Genomic DNA, 19351 nt, shown 5'->3' on the forward strand with positions numbered 1-19351 from the left:
TCTTGAGGTTTGTACAAAGATTAGGAGGAGAGGATTTCCGAAAGGTCTTCAACGATCCAGTCAGTATAAACCCGTCATACCACACTGAGGCCGAAGCAGAGGGTAACGGATGCCTGAAGTTGAACCAACTCATTCAAACATTTTGGGACATTGAAGCCAACGGACAACGTACGATTTTTGAATTTCCCAGGCACACACTCACCGAGAAGATGGGGCAAACCACAGAACACATTTCCAGGAGGGAGCAGAAAGAAATGAACCTGAAGCGGGCCCTTGAGGATCACAAGCGAGCTGCACAAAGAAAAGCCAATAATACTGCAAAGATGGCTGAAGACTTCGAAGTCGCAAAGAATGCAGAGCAGGCTCGTAGATATCGAGAACAACAAAACTATGAGAAGGCCGTGTTAGGAAAGGCCGAACGAGCCGAAAAGGTCCAGAAACAAGAGGAATCTACAGAGGCCGGGAAAGTCGAAAGAGCCGAAAGAGTCAGGAAACAGGAAGAAGATGCAAAGGCGAAGAGACGTGAAAAAGCCGAAAGAGTCAGGAAACAAGAAGAAGACGCAAAGGCGAAGAGACGTGAAAGAGCCGAAAATTTAGGAAACAGGACGAAAGCTGGGGCCAGTCAGAAATAATATGCGAGGGATTGCCGATGCTATGATAATCGGCGAAATAAAATCTCTAACTGCTCTCAGGTGTCCATCGCAGACTTAGTCTCGACCTTGTATGACCATACCCCGTGTTCACCAAATCCCAAAAGCTAGATTTTCCCAAAGCTTGATACCTGGCAAGAAAGGATATAGTCATGTTAGCTTGAACGTCATAATGCTTTTATCATACTTTCATCCATATGTTCCACCAGTATAACCTAAATATCATGCATCCTTAGCTCATATAGGGCTGTGAGTATGGTATGTTAGGGACTGTTCTCTGTTCTTTATAAAACCATGGTAATATGGATATACTCCTATCCAGTGGTCAGAAAGAGAGAGATCTTTGTCGCAGCATAAAAACTGGTCAGTGAGAAAGGCAGACAAGAACAGCCCTGAGGACGAGGTGATCAAAATTTGAATATGGAGAGGATACAATAGCTCAGCATACAAAAGGATACATAAGGAGACATATATGTTATGGAACAGTGAAGAGTAGTTTATAGTTTAAATGCTTCTATTCACTGCACAAACCTCGCTGTTGCGTATATCATAGAAAGCTTCGTGCTACCCAGTGGTAACTATGTACATGAGCTAACTAAAATCAACCAATAGCCTTTTCAGCTATGATAATGAAGCATGTCAGCACCTTTATATTGATTATCTATAAGGATCATACTACTATAGCTATAGCTGCTTTACTAGCTCGACGGGGTTATAGGAATACTATCAGGGCTTACATTGCGCAGCAAAATAAACCATATATTTATCAATAGAGATCTTAATTGATCTAGTATAACTGTATTACAGTCCAGAATCTACCTAGGAAGACCGATCAAAGCGACCGCCTCTCATGGAACCTCATCGAGGCATATGTATCCTCGTCGCCGACATACGACATGCCCGTTCCTGCATTATTCTGACTTGGTCGCGTAGGAGTTTGGCTCAGAGTCGCGCTTCCCACCGTGACTGTCCGCTCCGACGGATCAGAGTGAAAGTCCTGCATACTCGACGAGACCTGCTCGCGCTCGAGGTACCCCCCCTTGGCGACCTGGATCAACCGCCCGAGAATCGCATACTCGAGCTTGAACTTGATGCTGTACGCCACGGGCTTGAACATCACCTGCACGGCGTAATAGCCCGCATACTCGGTCCCGACGACAGCAAAGTCCAGTATTAGAATCACGATATTGATCACTAGGAGCTGCATCAGGATCTGCCGGTGCCGCGCTTCCGGCGGCCGCAGGCGGAGCATCTTGACTGTTTCGAGGACGTAGATGCTTGAGATAATAATTTCTTGCACCGCGAAGACGATGAGCTGGATCCGCTCCATGACGTTGTACCCTGCTGTGAAGGGCGCCGAGTGCGGAGAGATGGCGCCGAAGAGCAACACAGTGATGGGGACTTGCATGGTGATGGCGTCGACGATGATCATGACTAGAATGGCGCGGAGGATCTTTGGTTTCTGGAGGACGAGGTGCAGGCGTGACCAGAGGATGAGCGAGTGGCCGGTTATCATGACGCACCAGCTTGGGATAATGAGAGAGACGGCGACATAGGGACTGACGGTTGTGGTGAGGAAGAAGAAGAAAAAGAAGCCGAGGGTGTGCGGGATGAGGCTGATGGAGGCGAGGAGGAGGGACCAAAAGTAGCAGCCGTGGTAGCGTTTGAAGGTGGTCAGGCAGAGGACGATGAGCTCGATCGCGTTGTACCAGACCAGGCCGGCAAAAGCCGAGAAGACATATTTCTGCGTCTGGTTGATGTGGATATTCTGCAGGACGAAGCTGTCGAAGTTGTTGTTCGAGGAAGCGGTTGCGGTTGATGTTGGTGGGGTCGATGCCATTGGGAAGAGGCACCCATGTTGGGTGCCTGTCTTGTTTAGATAGTATGATTCAGGGAAGTGGATAGGTGCTCAGGATGACAAGCCGACGCTGGCGATACTGATGGCTCTTATATGACAGGTCACTGTTTCGTCCATTCTGTGCCTTTTCCCTCGGCCGGTGGATTGACTTTGCTAAGGAAACGGAGTAGAGAAAATGCTAGCACCCCATGGGGTATTTGACTTGCCTTCTACCCCAAAAATGCTTCCGCAGGCGAGACCAGATTTGACAAGGAGACCGAGTTCCGTGGGTGTCTTGCAAGTTTAAATGGGAGGCAGTGCTGCATGATAGGAGGACGCGAGGGCGACTGTCGAAATAGATCTGCGTAACCAAGGACAGCTCTGGCTGAAAGTCGGGGGTCTAATCTGTATTCGGTTCTTTTTCGGCGTTGGGCAAATGAATATTGAACTCAAAAAACCAAAATTTGATCATTGGGGAGGCGAGTATGCGAAACCTTGAAAGAAACGGGCGATATAGGACGAAGATCATCCGGAGGATAGACTCGGCGGTGGGGAAGTAATGAAGTCATAGAAACCTTCTGTGGTCTGCTTAATATCCGATTTCTCACATATGGAAATCAATTCCGCAAGGGGGACATGCGATGAACTTGTGCACTGGCCAGTTGTAACCAGTGGATCTGTCAACTGGAGCAGACAGATATGTGATATGTCCTTACAGGGTCTGGATATCCAAGTCAACATAAATTCCTTTGTTTGAATGGATGATCTGTACAAGACGTGTGGCCAGAAGGAGTGGAAGTCAATAGTCTAAATGTCTCTACGTGTGGATTTGATGTAGCAGAGTCCCATTTCGTCGGTTTGACAGAATAGACGGATGAGACCTCTGCAATAATTTATCTACTGGAGTTAAGATATGCAGTGCCGTTCATGTCAAAAAGTGGTTTATGGGGACAATGGAGGTAATAGCCGAATAGTTATATATATTTTCAGTATACCTAGTAGGGATATAGGCAGCATAGATGCAAGATACGTATTACCACAGTAATAGACCAAATCTATTTTACATCTCCAATAAAAAATACACTCATATGTTACTCTCTGTACTAAAATTCATGATAATGACGAGGGCGGGCAAACCGTAACAGTGAGGTCATGCTTCACCCCCGCCCTCACCAACTATGCAGGACGACCGAGTGCGACCCAAGGGTCTTTTCAAACGAGTGACGGCGTAGATTTGGAACCTACACAAAACACATGGGGAACAGTTTCATACGAAACCATGGATACTGACGTCAGAGTGGATCGTGCGATCGGAGCTGCTCGATCGGGGCAGATCGATCGTGGCCAGTCCAATCAACTTTTGATGGAACGATCGCGATGGGAAGTATTAAAGAAACACAAGTACCTCCTATCTCTACTCACGCATGAAGAATGGCCCCCCAGAAACGCAAGACCGCAGGCTCAAGCAGCAATGGCACGACACAAACCAGCAAACGCGGGAAGCTGGACCTGTCGCGTCCGCACCCAAATGCGCAACAGTCCGAGAACTTTGGCATCGTGCTACGAGAATTCTATCCACCTGAAATGAGCAACGCGCGCTGCCAGGCCTACAACGATGGAACGCTGGAACGACCGATCGAGACACTGCAGCGGGCCTACGAGGAGACGGCCGACCAGCGCAGGGGCATCAAGGCCAATAATGCAGTGGTGCACTGGTTCAAGTCTGATCTGCGGCTACATGATAATCGCGCGTTGCAGATGGCATATCAGACCGCCAAGGAACACAATATCCCGCTGATCGGGTTGTATATTCTGTCGCCGCAGGATTTGACGGCTCATCTGTTGAGCCCAGCGCGGGTAGATCTGATCCTGCGTACTCTACATCAATTGAAGCGCGATTTGAGCGAGCTGGATATCCCCTTGTACATGGAGACGCAGCAACTTCGCAAAAACATACCACAGCGGATTATAGATCTGTGTCAGCAATGGGGAGCAAACCATCTCTACGCAAACCTGGAATATGAGGTTGACGAGTTGCGACGCGAGGGGAAGCTGGTGAGGCTGTGCGCGAAGAACGGAATCAAGTTTGAGACAGCCCACGATGCATGCGTCGTTGCCCCTGGACAGGTGGCCAGCCAGCAAGGTAAGCAGTATGCAGTGTATACTCCCTGGTACCGCTCGTGGCTCGCCTATCTGAACGAGAATCGGGACTGTCTGGAACTATCGGAGGAGCCGGGATCGAATCCGGGTGATGCGCGGAAATATTTGAAGGAGTTATTTGACAGCGAGGTTCCAGCAGCACCAGAGAACAAGCAGCTGTCGGAAGAGGAGAAGAAGTACCTTGGTCAACTATATCCAGCAGGTGAGCATGAAGCGCTGCGTCGGTTGGAGGCATTCTTGGAAGAGAAGGTGAAGGACTATGCGGAGGCGCGGAATATGTTGTGTGGACAGACGACCTCAATCCTCAGTCCCTACTTTGCATCTGGCTTGCTCAGCGCGCGAACGGCAATCGAGCAGGCGCGCAGAGCCAACAAGGGTTCACTACAGCATGGTGACCCTGGCCTGGTCCACTGGATCAGTGAGGTGGCCTGGCGAGAGTTCTACAAACATGTCCTCGTGCGATGGCCATTCATTTGGTAAGGCTTCAATCATCGTTTGTCGCAATGTATCTAACATGAGCAGCATGAACAAATGCTTTAAGCCTGAATTTACCAACCTCGAATGGGAGTACGATGAGGCCAAGTTCAACACGTGGTGCGAAGGGAAAACCGGGTTCCCCATAGTGGACGCCGCAATGCGACAGGTGAAACGTGACAAATGGATGCACAACCGGACGCGTATGATTGTTGCCTCTTTTCTCTCGAAGGATCTGCTTATCGACTGGCGCTGCGGCGAGCGATACTTCATGGAGAATCTCATCGATGGAGACTTTGCGTCCAACCACGGTGGGTGGGGATTCGGATCGAGTACAGGTGTGGATCCCCAGCCATACTTTCGAGTCTTCAATCCACTCCGTCAGAGCGAACGGTTCGATCCAGATGGAGAGTATATACGAAAGTGGGTGCCTGAGCTGCGTGATATCAAAGGGCCGGCGATACATGAGCCTTACGCACGAGGAGCGGGGTCTATTGCAGAGAAGAATGGGTATCCACGCCCAATGGTGGATCACTCCGTCAGCAGAGACCTGGCATTGCATCGGTATAAACGGGCATGTGAGAATGGACTATGACAGTGGGTTAGAAGAAGCTTTTTGCGTATTAGTATAATCATTTAATAGGTTAGTAACTAGATGCATCATCTACTTGTCGCTTCCAACGAGTACCTAGCGTCGAAGATTTATGCAACCGAGGAGATTTTCCACCTCTAATATCCAAGGAGTCCCTGATCGTGGACTTATGATTGCCGGTCGCATGTCTCCCCAGCACCGACTAGCCAGGTGGTCTGGCCAACAATTGTGTGCACGGTATGCAAGACAATACCGATCTCAAGAGCATTCACTGAATGTCAATAATATCAGTGGCTCTGAGATAGAGCGGAGCAACTTCGGGGAATCCTCAATTGAAGTTTCGCACTTTCACTTGATGGCCATCCCATTGGATAGAAGGCATGCAGCATGGTTCCTTGGAGTCATGGACGAGTATAATTAAAAAATGGTAGTTAGTACCAACTATCTACCGACTGCTTCCCTGTAGGATCCACTCTGATCCTGGCAGATGAGACAGTCGTTGCAGTACCGAGGGAGGAATGTTATTGAGCTGGACGAGAAAGGATGCTTTAGACGGCAGGTTGCAGATATTTAGATTGCCGTCCACTACGGGCCGGTAGTAAGGAACTGCACACTGGTTCTGAGGATTCGTAGTCCATCCTCGTATTCATCTACTCATTGAACTGACCATGGTCTGGCCGTCGCCAATATACGATTTCCCCACTTTGGACCACTGTGCCAAGAGTGCAGGGGAAAAAAAAAGGGTCAGCCGATGATTCGATGCGGAGTTGCTGTCTGTCTTAGGTGTCTTCCCCGCGATCGGGTCGGCGTCTTCCTAAATTCCTTCATCCAGCTTCAATTCTCTCCAACGAATTCTTCGCATCGTGAATCTCGGGCTATGGATCGTCCTCATCACCAAGGGCTATTCTCATGAACCTCTTCTGTTGACAAGAGGGATTCTGAAGCTCTCACTGCACGCTTCTTTGTGCCTCGGTATCACCTTCACGCATCTCCTGGCGCGGACGTTTTGACCCACCGCTAACTCGTTGTCTTTTGCCTTGCTCTCTTAGGCAAACTTACCCCCACTCGCGTTATTCTACTCAATGTCGGTCTGAAATGGATCCTGCCCAGCCGGGGGATGCACAGCCTACTAGCACAAACACCGCAGGAACGCTGGAAGATTCGTCCAACGCCGAAAAGCGTCGATGGAGGAGAAACCGTATCGCCTGCGACTCATGCCATTCGCGCCGCGTGCGATGCGACCGGGCTTTTCCCTGTTCGCGCTGTCTTCGCAGTGAGATCCATTGCGAATTTACGCGCGAAAGACGGAAACGAGGGCGGATTGCACGGTCGAAACAGACGGCCGCAGTCACGAACGGCAGGTCGATGGAGAAGCTGTCCAAGGCCGCTAACGGGCAGCCTCCCGTGCCAGCACCGGTGCCAGCAGATACGGCGCCAACGCCAGTGCCGAACCATGCCTCGCCGACCACGACCTTCCAGCATCGGTCGCCGGCGACGAACGAGGTGACGGTTTCCGCCCATAGTATAGACGATCGACGCTCCCAGGCTGATCCGTCCTTACCGGCGCAAAGACCGGGACCAAATGGGAATGTGACGGAGGAGTGGCTGTCCGCGGCCCATGTGTCTCCAGATTCATACGAAGTATTGGGGGGAGGGGGCTGGGGGGATGGTCCGCTGCCACGGGTGCTGGACATCTGGAACGGCGTGGACCTGGCCGGGTACAGTGCTCCAACCGTCCAGGGCTCCAAGCCTGCCGGTGCGGCTCGGACAGCCAGTATTTCGTCCAAAACCTTGAAATATCCGGTACTACAGCCGCTCATGCCGTTTCTCGAGGCGAATCTACCGCGGAGGCTGGTTTTTGACCTCCTCGAGTTATACTTTACGAGCGCCTTTTCTACGCATATGCACCCTGTGTGCCACCACATTCATTGCTATGTCCTTCGCAAGGCCTCATTCCTGAGCCGGGAGAATCCTCGACCCAGTAGCCCGGCTCTCCTGGCAAGCATGCTCTGGGTTGCTGCCCTGGATGACCGCGCGTTTGCGCTCTCCATTTCACCGCCTCAGCGCAAGAAGATCTGCCAGTTTCTGTGCGCCTTGACCATTCGATTACTTCGACCATTGATTCACGTGTCGTTTAAGGAGCAAGGGGGTTCGAACGCGAATGATCCGACCTTGACTGCGGTCGCTCCAGACTGTCCTCCCACGACCGTGCACCATCCGTTTGAATCGAGCGGCGATGATCGCGGTCTAGTCGGGCCTGCCGGTTCCTTGGATGATGTGATTACCTATATCCACGTTGCTTCGATAATTTCGTCTAGTGAACAAAAGGCCGCTAGCATGCGATGGTTTGTTTGTCAACTTTTCCCGGGCTGAGTCTGAAGACTGACTAGTCCAGGTGGCATGCTGCCTTTACCCTTGCCAGAGAATTGAAACTCAACCAAGAAATCGAAGTGATACCCAACGCGGATGGCCAAACCGAAGGCTCGAGTCCAGCATTTGACTACTCCCTGCCCGGCTGGAGCGGCGTCGACACTGGCGCATTCTTCGATTACTCGAATCCCACGCGACCCAGCTTGAACTGCGTTTGCGACCGGAGCCATGACCCCCATGCGACTATCACCGAAGAGCACCGGGAAGAACGTCGCCGGACGTGGTGGCTGCTATACATTATGGATCGCCACCTGGCCCTGTGTTACAATCGACCGCTGGCATTGCTGGATGCCGAGAGCGAAGATCTGCTGCTACCGCTGGACGAGGGCTCGTGGCAGGCCGGCAACGTGCACAGCAACAGCCCCAGGCCGGACGGACCCCATTGCCCGATCTCCGGAGACAAGAACAAGCGCCGGGTTTTTCCTGACTTCATCTGCCATGATCATTCGATTTTTGGCTTCTTCTTACCTCTGATGACCATCACGGGCGAACTGATCGATCTAAACCAGGCACGGAACCATCCCATGCTTGGGTCCCGACTACAAGGGAAGGACGGCTGGGACGCCCATCTCAGCGAGGTGCTGCGGCAGCTCGAAATTTACAAGGCGAGTCTGACCACTTTTGCAGCGACCACGGCGGTCCCTGAAGCGCCGCTCTCCACCACCTTTCCTCCCTCCACACCCGAACATCCTGGTGAACCGTCTCTTTCCCAAGCGTTCTCGTGGCATACCCAGACCGTCATCGCGTACGCCTCATACCTGGTACATGTATTGCACATTCTCCTTGTCGGCAAATGGGATCCCGTCTCGCTCATCGAGGACAAGGACTTTTGGACCTCGTCCCCTGCCTTTGCCACTACCATCTCGCATGCGTTGGATGCGGCCGACTCGGTCAACCAGATTCTCCGCTATGACCCGGACGTCAGCTTCATGCCCTATTTCTTTGGCATTCAGCTCCTACAAGGCAGTTTTCTTCTCCTGTTGATTGTGGAGCGACTACAAAAAGAGGCGGGAGAGGGCATCCTCAACGCGTGCGAGGTGATGATCCGCGCGACGGAATCCTGCGTCGTCACCCTCAACACCGAATATCAGCGAAATTTCCGCCAAGTGATGCGGAGTGCGGTTGCACAGGCGCGGGGACGTCCCGTGAACCACAGCGAGATCCGGCACCGGCGCAAGGCCGTTCTGGCACTGTACCGGTGGACGAGAAAAGGTACCGGGTTGGCACTCTAATTTTAGCCCGAGTTCCCCAGACTCCACTGTCGCGAAGGAGCCCTACGGAGAATTAACCGGAGGTTCGCCGTCCAGTTTGCCTTGACTGGCTGCGCTAGGGTTGATCGGCAGTGAGTTCTGCCTCAGCCCTGAATGGCTTAAAACAGATCTTGGAGTATCTGCAGGCACAGGAGCCACAGGCTCCACTAGTTTACTGGCGAGTCAGTTCGCTAGTCGAGGTTCGCCGTTGGTTTTAACGAACTGCCGTCGGTACATGAGGTGCCAGGCACTTCAATCTATGCCCAATGCATAGCAATACTCTGTAATCGAATATACAATGAATATAACACAGTTCACCCGTACTACTCAGCATAGTAAACTCCGCGCATAACTACTAGGATAAACTCTCGCTTGAACTGACTCTGCAGCAAACACCCATGTAACAACTCCATCTCGGAAAATATAGACCTGGTCACGGTTGAATATGGAAGTTTACCCCAGACACTCGGCTAGGGTGGCCGCCCCCGGACCGAGCAGTTGAGGAGTCTCGGGTAAAAAAGAATCAACCGAAGGGCCCAATTAACCGAAGCGGAGAAGCTGACCAGTTGGTGCTAGTGCGCCAGCCCAGGCCCAGGGCTACAAGGCACGAGACCCGAGACCAGGCTAGCAGACGGATTATTTTGACTTTCAAAGTCGGCCCATGATTGTCTGATTGTCTCTCGTCTAGCCGTTGGCCCTGTTCGAAATCCGGGGAAGCAGCTCGGTTAATTGATCCTGCTCCACGCACATGGCAAGGTGATGGTCCTATAGTTTATTCCAAGGAGAAGGGAGGTGGTCATTGGGTCGTCGAGCTTGAAAGCTCCGTGTCGATTCTGTCGATAAAGTGCACTCGCTTCGATGTATTTTGCCGAGTTGGGCAATCTTGCTGCCGATGATTGTGCCTGGATGCATTTTGGCGAGCTTCCCCATACCCCATAATGGATCCTTTGCGCCTGCCTCGGAGTATGCTCCTTAGCTTGGTGATGTTTTTTTTTTGCCGGTCGATAGATTCAGTTCAGCTTTATTAAGGGCGTGGTCCCCGTCTTGGTCTTTCCAGTATCCCGCTGCTGAATTCTATAAACTGAGGAGTCTGCACTATACACTACACACTACACCAGTAGAAGGATAACAGTCACTACTATTGCTTCTACTGCTACAACACTGGGATGCGGTGACGCTACTCGGACAGTTGACCATACACACTCGACGACAGAGCTAGACAACATGACCGACCTCCCCTACGACTACACAAGTTGGCAATTCCTCGATGCAATCGGACAAGCATCGCCTCTGCAACAGGAACTGCAGCCCGAGGAGGCCATGAGTCTTGCCTTTGAGTTCCCTTCTCATGGCCGCGGCGAGAGCGACTTTGCGTTGCTTAGCTCGGATAATTGCCTGCCGTACGGACAAACTTCGGCGAAGGCAGCACCAGCAACCGGGTTTATGCAGACGCAGACGCATACACCGCCAATTGACATGGGACTGGGAATCGACATCGATATGGACATGGAGACGTTTGCACAGGGCATGGATTTCATTTCAGTGTGAGTCTTCACGCTTCGGTCCTGTAGAGCAACCTGAACTCATAATAATAATCATGACAGACCTCCCTTCCCCGATCTCACTCTCGGCCACGGGAAAAAGACTCCCGACCGTCTCTCGCTCCTCCGCTCCACATCCCAAAATGCAACCGAACGAGCGTTGTTTATGACTCCATCCGGCATCACCTCGCCTTCATCCTCGTCATTCTCATCAACTTCGTCCTCGTCCTCGTCAAACCGGAACTCTTCCTCTCCATCACTAGACCCATGCACCCCCAGCACAACGAGCACAACCAGCAAGGAAAGCGACGAAGACTGGGACTGGGACTGCGACCGCGAACTGGATCCCTCGCTCGGCATGCATTTCTACAAATTGCCCGATAGGCTCGACGCCTTCCAATCAGTCCCCCACCCGCCCCGCCACGTGCATCCTCCTCCTCCTCACCATTACCCTCACCCGCAGACTCACCGGGTAAATAATAATAATACGCACCGGGAGGAAGACGAGGCAGACGCGCTAACACCCCTCGAAATGCCCGACGGCAGTACCCGCTTCACGGCGAATTGGCTACCCGTTGATCCCACAGGTGGATTCACCATTGATTCCCCGTCAGTGTCTGCATCTGCGTCTGCGATGGAATTCGGCTATCCGTCGGGGCATGGCTATGGACACCCAGATCACGCGTACGGGTATGGCTATGGAGACCCCATCTCGATGGAATTCAGCAAGGAGGCGTTTATCCAGATGCCAGCGCCGGTGTGAGTAGCAAGTCACAGGATGCTGCTGCTGCAGCTGCTGCAGCACTTGGTGTTCACTACTACTACTACTCCTATTTTGGAGATCTACCTACCCCTTTTAAGGGGACACATGGGGACACGGGCAAGATTGCCCGCCGGCCTCGGCCAGGTCAGCTGGAATTTGACTCCAGCGGCCAACAACCGGCACCGCGACGCCGACTCCGCTTCGCTCAGGTGCTTGCTCTCTCGATGAGACGAGATAGATCGAGTGTCGATGATGTGACACGCATCGGAGAGTGCTCACAAATGCACGGGGCGTCGCGAGAGAAAAAGGACAGTGCGACTTGTATATAACAATCAACAGTACATACATATATGATGTAAATAAGAAAATTATGAATGATGATATCTAATGCCGACCAGTAGACTGCCAATTGACAAAGCTGCTATGATATCAAATTAACCCCTAACCGAAGACGAGGCGCACTGGTTTGCAAAAACCGCAAAATTAAACTTGTCCGCGATATGCCGAAACACCTCGGTGACAAAGTGCTTCTCGACCATGCCATCCGCAAACGCATCAAACGCCGTCCGCAACACAAACATCGTCCGCGACACGAGACACCCGGGGATCGTCTCGACGTAGTACTTCATGCTGCGGCAGATGTTGCACGCATATTGGTACCGCTCCTGCAGCCCCAGCACGCTCATCAGCCCGCTGTCCGTAGTCGAGACTATCAGATGCAGCGCCCAGTAGTAGGTCATGCAGGTGGCGGAGAGCAGGTCCGGGTACACGAGCAGCTTGGCCGGCACCAGGTCCATGGTCGCCGGGTCCCGGCACATGAATGTCGGGAAGCTGGGCATAGCGTCGTTCTCGATTTCGGTTTCGGTTTCGATTTCGGGCTTGCTCGCTGGATCCGGTGCGGGCTCCTCCCATGCTCGGCCGGGCGGGTATGTGTCCGCGAACATGCTCTTCCACAGGTTCAAGCGCGACTGTAGTTCTGTCGCGCGGTCCCAGATCGCCGTCTGTTGCGCGACGAGCTCGGTCGACGAGGCGGTGCCGGACCGTAGGGCCGCGGCGAAGTCGTCGATCTGCCCGAGGTACGCGGGGATATCCACGGCGATGTCCAACAGTCGGTGGAGGATATCCTTGGATGGAGCGTCTCCTGGCCATGGGACCGTAAGCCACTCCTTGCTTGCGAGGAAGGTGGGCTTGCGCCGGACGAGCGCCGCAGTAACCTGGCCAACGTTAGCACGGCCCTGAAATTGGGAGAGAGAGCGCATGACATGACCTACCCAGTATAAGCGGAGATCAACGTAAAGCGACCGATCTATCCCGTACCGGTGTCGGTACGGCGTCCGCGCTTGCAGCAGTTGCAGTCCGCCGAGTTGATGCTTCAACAAGGAATCTCTGGAGCTTTGTTTGAAGGCCTGCAACCGTCAGTAGAGTCGGAGGCGTTGCGACACGGGCCAACGCAACGTACCTCGATGATAGTGAAGAGTAATACAACAACCATCACTTCCGTCGACTTGTTCTGTTTGGGATCGTTCAGCGCATTTTGCAGCTGTCGGAGCACCCGGACGTAGCGCGCATGTCCTGCGGCTTCCACCTCGCGGAGCTGCTCCCGTTTACCGGCAAATGTCAGAGAGGCAGCCTCGAATGCCGTGCACAACATCGGCGACAGAACTCGCATCCCAGACGCCTCGCGCAGAGCAATGGTACCGCCGTAGAGGGCGGCTGGCTGCGGGCTGAAATTGTCAATGAGTCGCTCGACGAAGAGTTCCACGAACGAACTGGCAACGGCTGGGTCGGTCAGGATCCGTTTGTCTTCACTGAGCGATCGAGACGTTTGATCTGTAGTCTGTGGTATATTGGTGTGTTTAGAGACTAGTGCATCTGTTGGGTCGGTCGGTTTTCTGATTAACGAGGAATCTTGGGACTCCGGGTCTTGCGGCTCTTCCTCCGCGTCCACCGTCTTCTCGAGGTCATGTGGGAATGGATCCTCGTGCTTGATCGGCGGAAGATTGGCCAACGCTCGCGCTTCGGCCAGTTGCTTCTTCAGGTCCTCGCATGTCTGCGTCAGACTCTCGATCAGAGCGGACTGCTCGATGTAGTGGCGATCTCGCTTGCTGGTGCCATATTCACACTCGGACGGAGTTCCCCGAAGACAGCAGGCACCGCATGGCTTCACTCTGTCACACTGGAAGACCGTCAGCTAGGCTTTCGCCTTGTATTCTGCGACTATGATACCTTGACTTTGCGTTTGTGACAGTTTAGGCATGAATAGGTGGGTCGGGTCTTCTTTCGTGCGCCCGCTTTGGCGGTCGCCGCTGAAGCGGGGAGACCTTTCTGCGGGTCACTTTGAGATTCGCTCATTGCTAGATGACGGAGTTGGCCAAGCTTGACTGATTCGAGGTATCCATACTCAGTCTTCAGGAGCACAAGGACTGTAGGGAGCAGCGGAGTTGGTGCGAGTGTACAACGTCAGGGACCAGACCAGACAAACCCGTGTTAGATAACGCTATTATTGTTGGGGACCACAGTGGAGACTCCCAAGGTCACTACTGCCACTAACATCGGGGCCCCAGATCCCGCCGCCGGTCGGCCGCTTTCTCTGGCTTTATTGTCCAGCCACTTTCGTATTGTAACCTTATATCTCTCAAGTTCAAATCGACTTGACCTTGGTCGATAATATAATCAAAGGGAGGTACTCCGTGGATGAGTCGAGCAGTCAAGGAGGGTGGAGCTGCACCGGGACTCGCAATTCACATCAGATGCCTGAGGCCACCCCTGCTTGATGGCCCTTTCGAGGCAGCTGCAGCTCGAGTCTCGCAGATGACTGATGGTGTGCATTAGAAGTGACGACGGTTAGTTCTACAAAAGTGGCGTGCGGAAATCTCGGTCTAGAGGCCACGCCAAGGATAAGGTTAGCAAATAGCCATCATGCGATCTGCTGGACGTTGGAGGAAAGAAAAGGGGCAATCAATATGTAGGTGGGTCGATTTGGGGCCGAGATGACCGGCAGGATGCATTTCCGTAACTTATCCATAAGACACGAACCAGCTCGGATAATGGCGTTGTCAGTGTCAGGCAACATGCAGCGATCGACCATGGCAATTCCTGTTTGGGTTACATCATCAAAGATTGGGAGGTAACTACTGTATTTGTCAGCATTTATATGTTGACTGGATATTGGGGTATGCACTTTTAATTCATAGTCGCCAATATTCCGGCTGTAGCCGCTCGCTATAAGCTAATGAAACATCCATGCATGTCGTATGGTGACTCCAACTTGTTGTCATCAACGACTTTCCAATAGTGGCCAAGGATCTCCCAACTCGTACTTTTGTCGAGTTCATCGCTTGCCGACGTTGCCGTCCACCTGCGTCCGCGGGAGGCGATCGCCGGCAATCAACCAGGTCGATAGGCCACATTCAATCGTCCACTCTGGAATGAAGGGTGGGTATGTAGAGCCTGAAGAGTCATTTGTGGCTGAAGGAGGGCGTCAGGTATATTATATTGTTGATTGTTGTACATATTCGACTCAATATCAGTTTAAAGCAGTGTCTCATCGCGCTGAGGAACAAATCCTTAGCACTCCCTGTGTCTCAACGGTGTCCTTGCTGTATGGACAATAAACAACAGGCCAGAAGCTTCTAGCGTCGTGTAATGGATAAAATCGGCCCGTGTCTCTTGAATAATGGATTCTGGGAGCTACAAATATCACGCATGCCGCGAGGGACTATCTGGGACAGTCACGGGTTCAACACCTGTCCATAGCATTCAACCATGCTGAATGAGTTACTGCACTTTCGAAAGTGTTGTAGCCACTCCTGATGCTCACTCCACTACGAGGTTGGATACGTCAGATTGATTACCCGGAGACCAGACGCGACTATCATTTGATCACACTGTATGCTTAACATTTACTCATACAGATGCGAGTGGGGGGAGACTAGTTCCAAATGACGCTCGACGCCATATTTTCACATACAAGTGTCTTTCGCTTGATATGCCCCGCGGTGCACCAGTGCCTAGAGACAAATACAGGAAAAGAAAGATGGAAGAACGCTGTGCTCTTGCTGCGTAGGAACCTCCGAAGGTGAACCAGTTGACACTGTAGTCGGCCGCACGACGTTTTTCGAAGACCATGCAGGCTCACGAGGCTGGTCGAACGAGCCGGGAATATCATCCCGGATGTCATCTCTTGACCTAAACAAAGGAGGATGGAATAGCACACAAAGTTGACGATGCCAACACACCGAACTTGCCAACGCCAGCATGAGCCACAAGATACAAGGCAACCTCGCTTGTGGCCATAACCGTGATCTCACCGTCGCACCCGGCTAGCGGGAGAGAACCGACTCATCAGCCGCCGACAGCTCGCCCGAGTTGACAAGGGTTACTGCCCGATCCGGCAATTTGGAAGTCGAGCAGCGGTTGGAGTCAGGACATTCCAGATTGATTCGCATGACATCCATTGAGTACCGGCCGGATTGAGTATTTGAGACATCAATGCGTAACTACACGGTCCGGATGTTGCGATCGACCATTCCGGCTTGAATATCGACTGACGACGTCCTGTTGTCTCGGAAGCCTATTCAAGCACTTAGACGTGCATGAAGTGCACAAGGGACGACCAACTAAAAAATATGTATCCGAGCAGGGTGAATGACAACGATACTTGACCGTCGATTGAGGATCTGATGTCTCCATTATTTGTAATGGGTCTAACAAGGTCCTCAGTATCTCGCTGGGATGACCTCAGACCTACTGCTGTCACAACCATGAAGACAGGCTATCGCTTAGGGATACACTTCTTCTTCGGCTTGCCCCACAAGAGCTAGAGTTAGCCGACAAGTTTGTGGACCATCTACCGTATCCCATTGATCAGGTGAAGGACCTTGGCAGGTAGATTGAATCAGTGCAACCTCAAGGTACCCAGAGTGCCGTATAAATGAGAAATATTTTCAGCACATTGATGCTAAATTATTGAACAACATGTCCAGCTTCAACCCCTCCAACGTTGACCTCAACACTGCCAGCAAAGAGGATATCATCTGCTACCTCTCGCTGTCGGAAAATGAGTACAACGGCCACCTCGCCGCGCGCATATCCTCCATCTTTGTCATCTTTGTCACGTCTACCGCATTTACCCTGTTTCCCGTGGTTGCTCAGCGACTCCCCCGGTGGCGTATCCCCCGTCATGTGTACCTGTTTGCGCGATACTTTGGGACGGGGGTCATCGTGGCCACTGCGTTCATCCACCTGCTGGACCCCGCATACCAGAGGATCGGACCAGGGACATGTATCGGCATGTCTGGCGTCTGGGGCGAGTACTCTTGGTGCGCGGCGATTGTCCTCTCATCCGTCATCCTGATCTTTCTCATGGATGTCGGCGCCGAGGTTTACGTCGAGTGGAAGTACAACGTGCAGCGAGAGGCAAATGCCACCGCAGCGTTCATCACCCAGCCAGCATGCTCCAGTCCGCACGCATCATCGGACAGGCTTACTGCCAGGGAGATGCCATCCCCAGCAAGAATCAAGGATATCTATCCTCACGCAGACGAAGTCTCCGTAACCTCCGAACGGGCCTTCCGCCAGGACATCGCCGCCTTCCTGATCCTTGAATTCGGCATCATCTTCCATTCCGTCATCATCGGTCTCAACCTCGGCGTGGCGGGCGACGAATTCGCAACGCTCTACCCCGTCCTAGTCTTCCACCAGTCCTTTGAAGGGCTGGGGATCGGAGCTCGCATGTCGGCGCTCCATTTCGGCAAACGCCGCTGGCTGCCTTGGGTTCTCTGTCTGGCGTACGGACTTACCACGCCAGTTGCCATTGCTATCGGGCTCGGTGTGCGCACTTTGTATAACCCAGGCTCGAAGGCGGCCCTGACCGTGCAGGGGGTGCTAGACGCTATATCGGCGGGAATTCTCATATACAGTGGGTTGGTGGAGTTGCTCGCCCGAGACTTTTTGTTTGATCCGTGTCGGACAAAAAGACGGGGGCAGATTCTGTACATGCTGGGATGTACACTCCTGGGAGCTGGAATTATGGCGTTGGTAGGCAAATGGGCTTAATGACCGTTTGCCAAATTGCACCAAAGCCAGCTAGACGCTAGATTTTCTCTGCTTTTGTCACTCCTTCCCAAGACATGGGCGGGACTCCTTTGAAGATGTCAACTCAATTTGCTCCCTCTGCCACTAGATAGATTTAGACAGAATGAAGGGTGACAGCGGTCAGCAGCCGCTCCACAGCGGAGCAACAGTAGCTGTCCTTTAGTGGTATCAACCTGATCATTTTAGCTCAATATCGCCAAGAGGTAGAGAAATGGAAACTCGCGAAAGAAAGAAAAAGCCTCTCGTGGAACAAAGTCGTCTGTGTACTGACAGGCTTCATACTTTTGTCCAACAGGCCCACAGTGGACTCGGGAGGGATAAAAACCTACAATTTGCTCGTCTTAAGGCTTAGGCGTTTAAACCGTGGCTATTCATACAAGCTGAGTATCTTAGCCTGTCTTAATCGGCGTAGTGCATCTCTAAGGCGTGTATAGATTCTATACATAGCACAAGCCTCAGCGTGGGGGCTGAACGTCCTTTATCTTTGCGCCGCTGCACTAGCTGTCCTTGCTAACACTAAACCCACGCAGCAAAAATCTCTCGTTAGTGTGGATCTTATGTTCAAATAAGACAAGGTCAACGGTCTCAGCGATGCTATATTCGACCCTTTGCCAAAAGAAGACCAGATATTCAGAGTCAAGTGCCTTAAGGTTGCCCAACGCCTATTCTCTCGTAGAATCCCCTCCTTAATGTGCCGATGATAACATTTTGACATCCTGAAGCGACCGCTTCTTCTTTGCCTTCCTGCGCGGCAATCTTACCTTCTTCGACGATGACATGAGTCCGGAATGTAACGATTATTCCTGGGTGTATTGGTCGTGGACCGAGCAGCCCCGCCTCACCCAGGCACTCCGCGAGGAGCAGAATGATAAGACCCGCAAGGTCAACGAGGTCATCAAAGCGGCAGCTAGAGACCTCGAGACAATGGGCGTTATGCATGTAGAAGGCCTCCAAGACGCTTACAAGGGCCACCGGTACTGTGAAGCGGGGGCCACCAAGGAACAGACGGAATACAAGGTGTGATTCTGGTCGCCGTACGCTCACAGCAACACGCCTTCTGAAGGCCCCGGCGACCCCTGACGGTTGGACGGGCGATGACGAGGGTTTCTTACGTTCAGGTGCGATGGCTATGGATTGTCTTACCTGCTCTGGTTTGGGTTTTGGGGCCCGGAACGTTGGCTGGGACGGTTGGGAAAACTCGACGAGCACAGGTTCCCAAATGGAAGAATGATCCGATTCCGTTGCTGTTTCTGCATCAGGATGGAGGTGAAAAGCGAGGTGTAAGCCTGACCAAGGCAGACGTGGGTATGCGTCTATATGAAGATGACAAGACCATGCTGTTGACCAGTACATAGACACTTCATAACAGAAGACTTTCGGGAGACGCAGATCAATTGCAGACACTGAAACAGTCTATCAGAGCGATCTTGGAGAAAGTTGATTCGGTTCGCCATTCCGAAACGGGGAGATCAACAAACCAGCGGGACGGACACGTTTCTATTGATGGACGATCCTTACTGAATTCTTCAGCCTTTATTCCAAGCTTTGCTTGCATGTA

The 19351-nt window shown here is 52.3% G+C and overlaps 8 protein-coding genes across 8 annotated transcripts; 6 read left to right on the forward strand and 2 right to left on the reverse strand.

Moving 5' to 3' along the window:
- Positions 1–323: 323 nt before the first annotated feature.
- Aud_010858 (uncharacterized protein) lies at positions 324–632 on the forward strand (the record flags this gene model as incomplete). Its single annotated transcript, XM_043295689.1, has 1 exon — positions 324–632. One exon carries the CDS (start codon positions 324–326, stop codon positions 630–632), a length of 309 nt encoding a protein of 102 aa, XP_043151624.1.
- Positions 633–1482: 850 nt separating this feature from the next.
- On the reverse strand, positions 1483–2490 carry Aud_010859 (uncharacterized protein; the record flags this gene model as incomplete). The annotated part of the gene is made up of 1 exon (XM_043295690.1): positions 1483–2490. One exon carries the CDS (start codon positions 2488–2490, stop codon positions 1483–1485), a length of 1008 nt encoding a protein of 335 aa, XP_043151625.1.
- Positions 2491–3918: 1428 nt separating this feature from the next.
- On the forward strand, positions 3919–5716 carry Aud_010860 (deoxyribodipyrimidine photo-lyase PHR1; the record flags this gene model as incomplete). The annotated part of the gene is made up of 2 exons (XM_043295691.1): positions 3919–5123; positions 5170–5716. The coding sequence occupies 2 exons, from the start codon at positions 3919–3921 to the stop codon at positions 5714–5716; spliced, it is 1752 nt and encodes a 583-aa protein (XP_043151626.1).
- A 1092-nt stretch (positions 5717–6808) lies between these two features.
- Positions 6809–9375, forward strand: Aud_010861 (uncharacterized protein; the record flags this gene model as incomplete). Its single annotated transcript, XM_043295692.1, has 2 exons — positions 6809–8058; positions 8109–9375. The coding sequence occupies 2 exons, from the start codon at positions 6809–6811 to the stop codon at positions 9373–9375; spliced, it is 2517 nt and encodes an 838-aa protein (XP_043151627.1).
- A 1242-nt stretch (positions 9376–10617) lies between these two features.
- On the forward strand, positions 10618–11697 carry Aud_010862 (uncharacterized protein; the record flags this gene model as incomplete). Its single annotated transcript, XM_043295693.1, has 2 exons — positions 10618–10937; positions 10998–11697. 2 exons carry the CDS (start codon positions 10618–10620, stop codon positions 11695–11697), a joined length of 1020 nt encoding a protein of 339 aa, XP_043151628.1.
- A 434-nt stretch (positions 11698–12131) lies between these two features.
- Aud_010863 (Zn(II)2Cys6 transcription factor) lies at positions 12132–14049 on the reverse strand (the record flags this gene model as incomplete). Its single annotated transcript, XM_043295694.1, has 3 exons — positions 12132–13103; positions 13157–13873; positions 13924–14049. 3 exons carry the CDS (start codon positions 14047–14049, stop codon positions 12132–12134), a joined length of 1815 nt encoding a protein of 604 aa, XP_043151629.1.
- A 2625-nt stretch (positions 14050–16674) lies between these two features.
- Positions 16675–17754, forward strand: zrfA (high-affinity Zn(2+) transporter ZRT1; the record flags this gene model as incomplete). The annotated part of the gene is made up of 1 exon (XM_043295695.1): positions 16675–17754. One exon carries the CDS (start codon positions 16675–16677, stop codon positions 17752–17754), a length of 1080 nt encoding a protein of 359 aa, XP_043151630.1.
- An 816-nt stretch (positions 17755–18570) lies between these two features.
- Positions 18571–19024, forward strand: Aud_010865 (uncharacterized protein; the record flags this gene model as incomplete). Its single annotated transcript, XM_043295696.1, has 2 exons — positions 18571–18810; positions 18857–19024. 2 exons carry the CDS (start codon positions 18571–18573, stop codon positions 19022–19024), a joined length of 408 nt encoding a protein of 135 aa, XP_043151631.1.
- Positions 19025–19351: the final 327 nt, after the last annotated feature.

This window comes from Aspergillus udagawae (assembly GCF_001078395.1).
Source record: "Aspergillus udagawae IFM 46973 DNA, scaffold_9, whole genome shotgun sequence".
In the NCBI taxonomy this organism is placed as follows: domain Eukaryota; kingdom Fungi; phylum Ascomycota; class Eurotiomycetes; order Eurotiales; family Aspergillaceae; genus Aspergillus; species Aspergillus udagawae.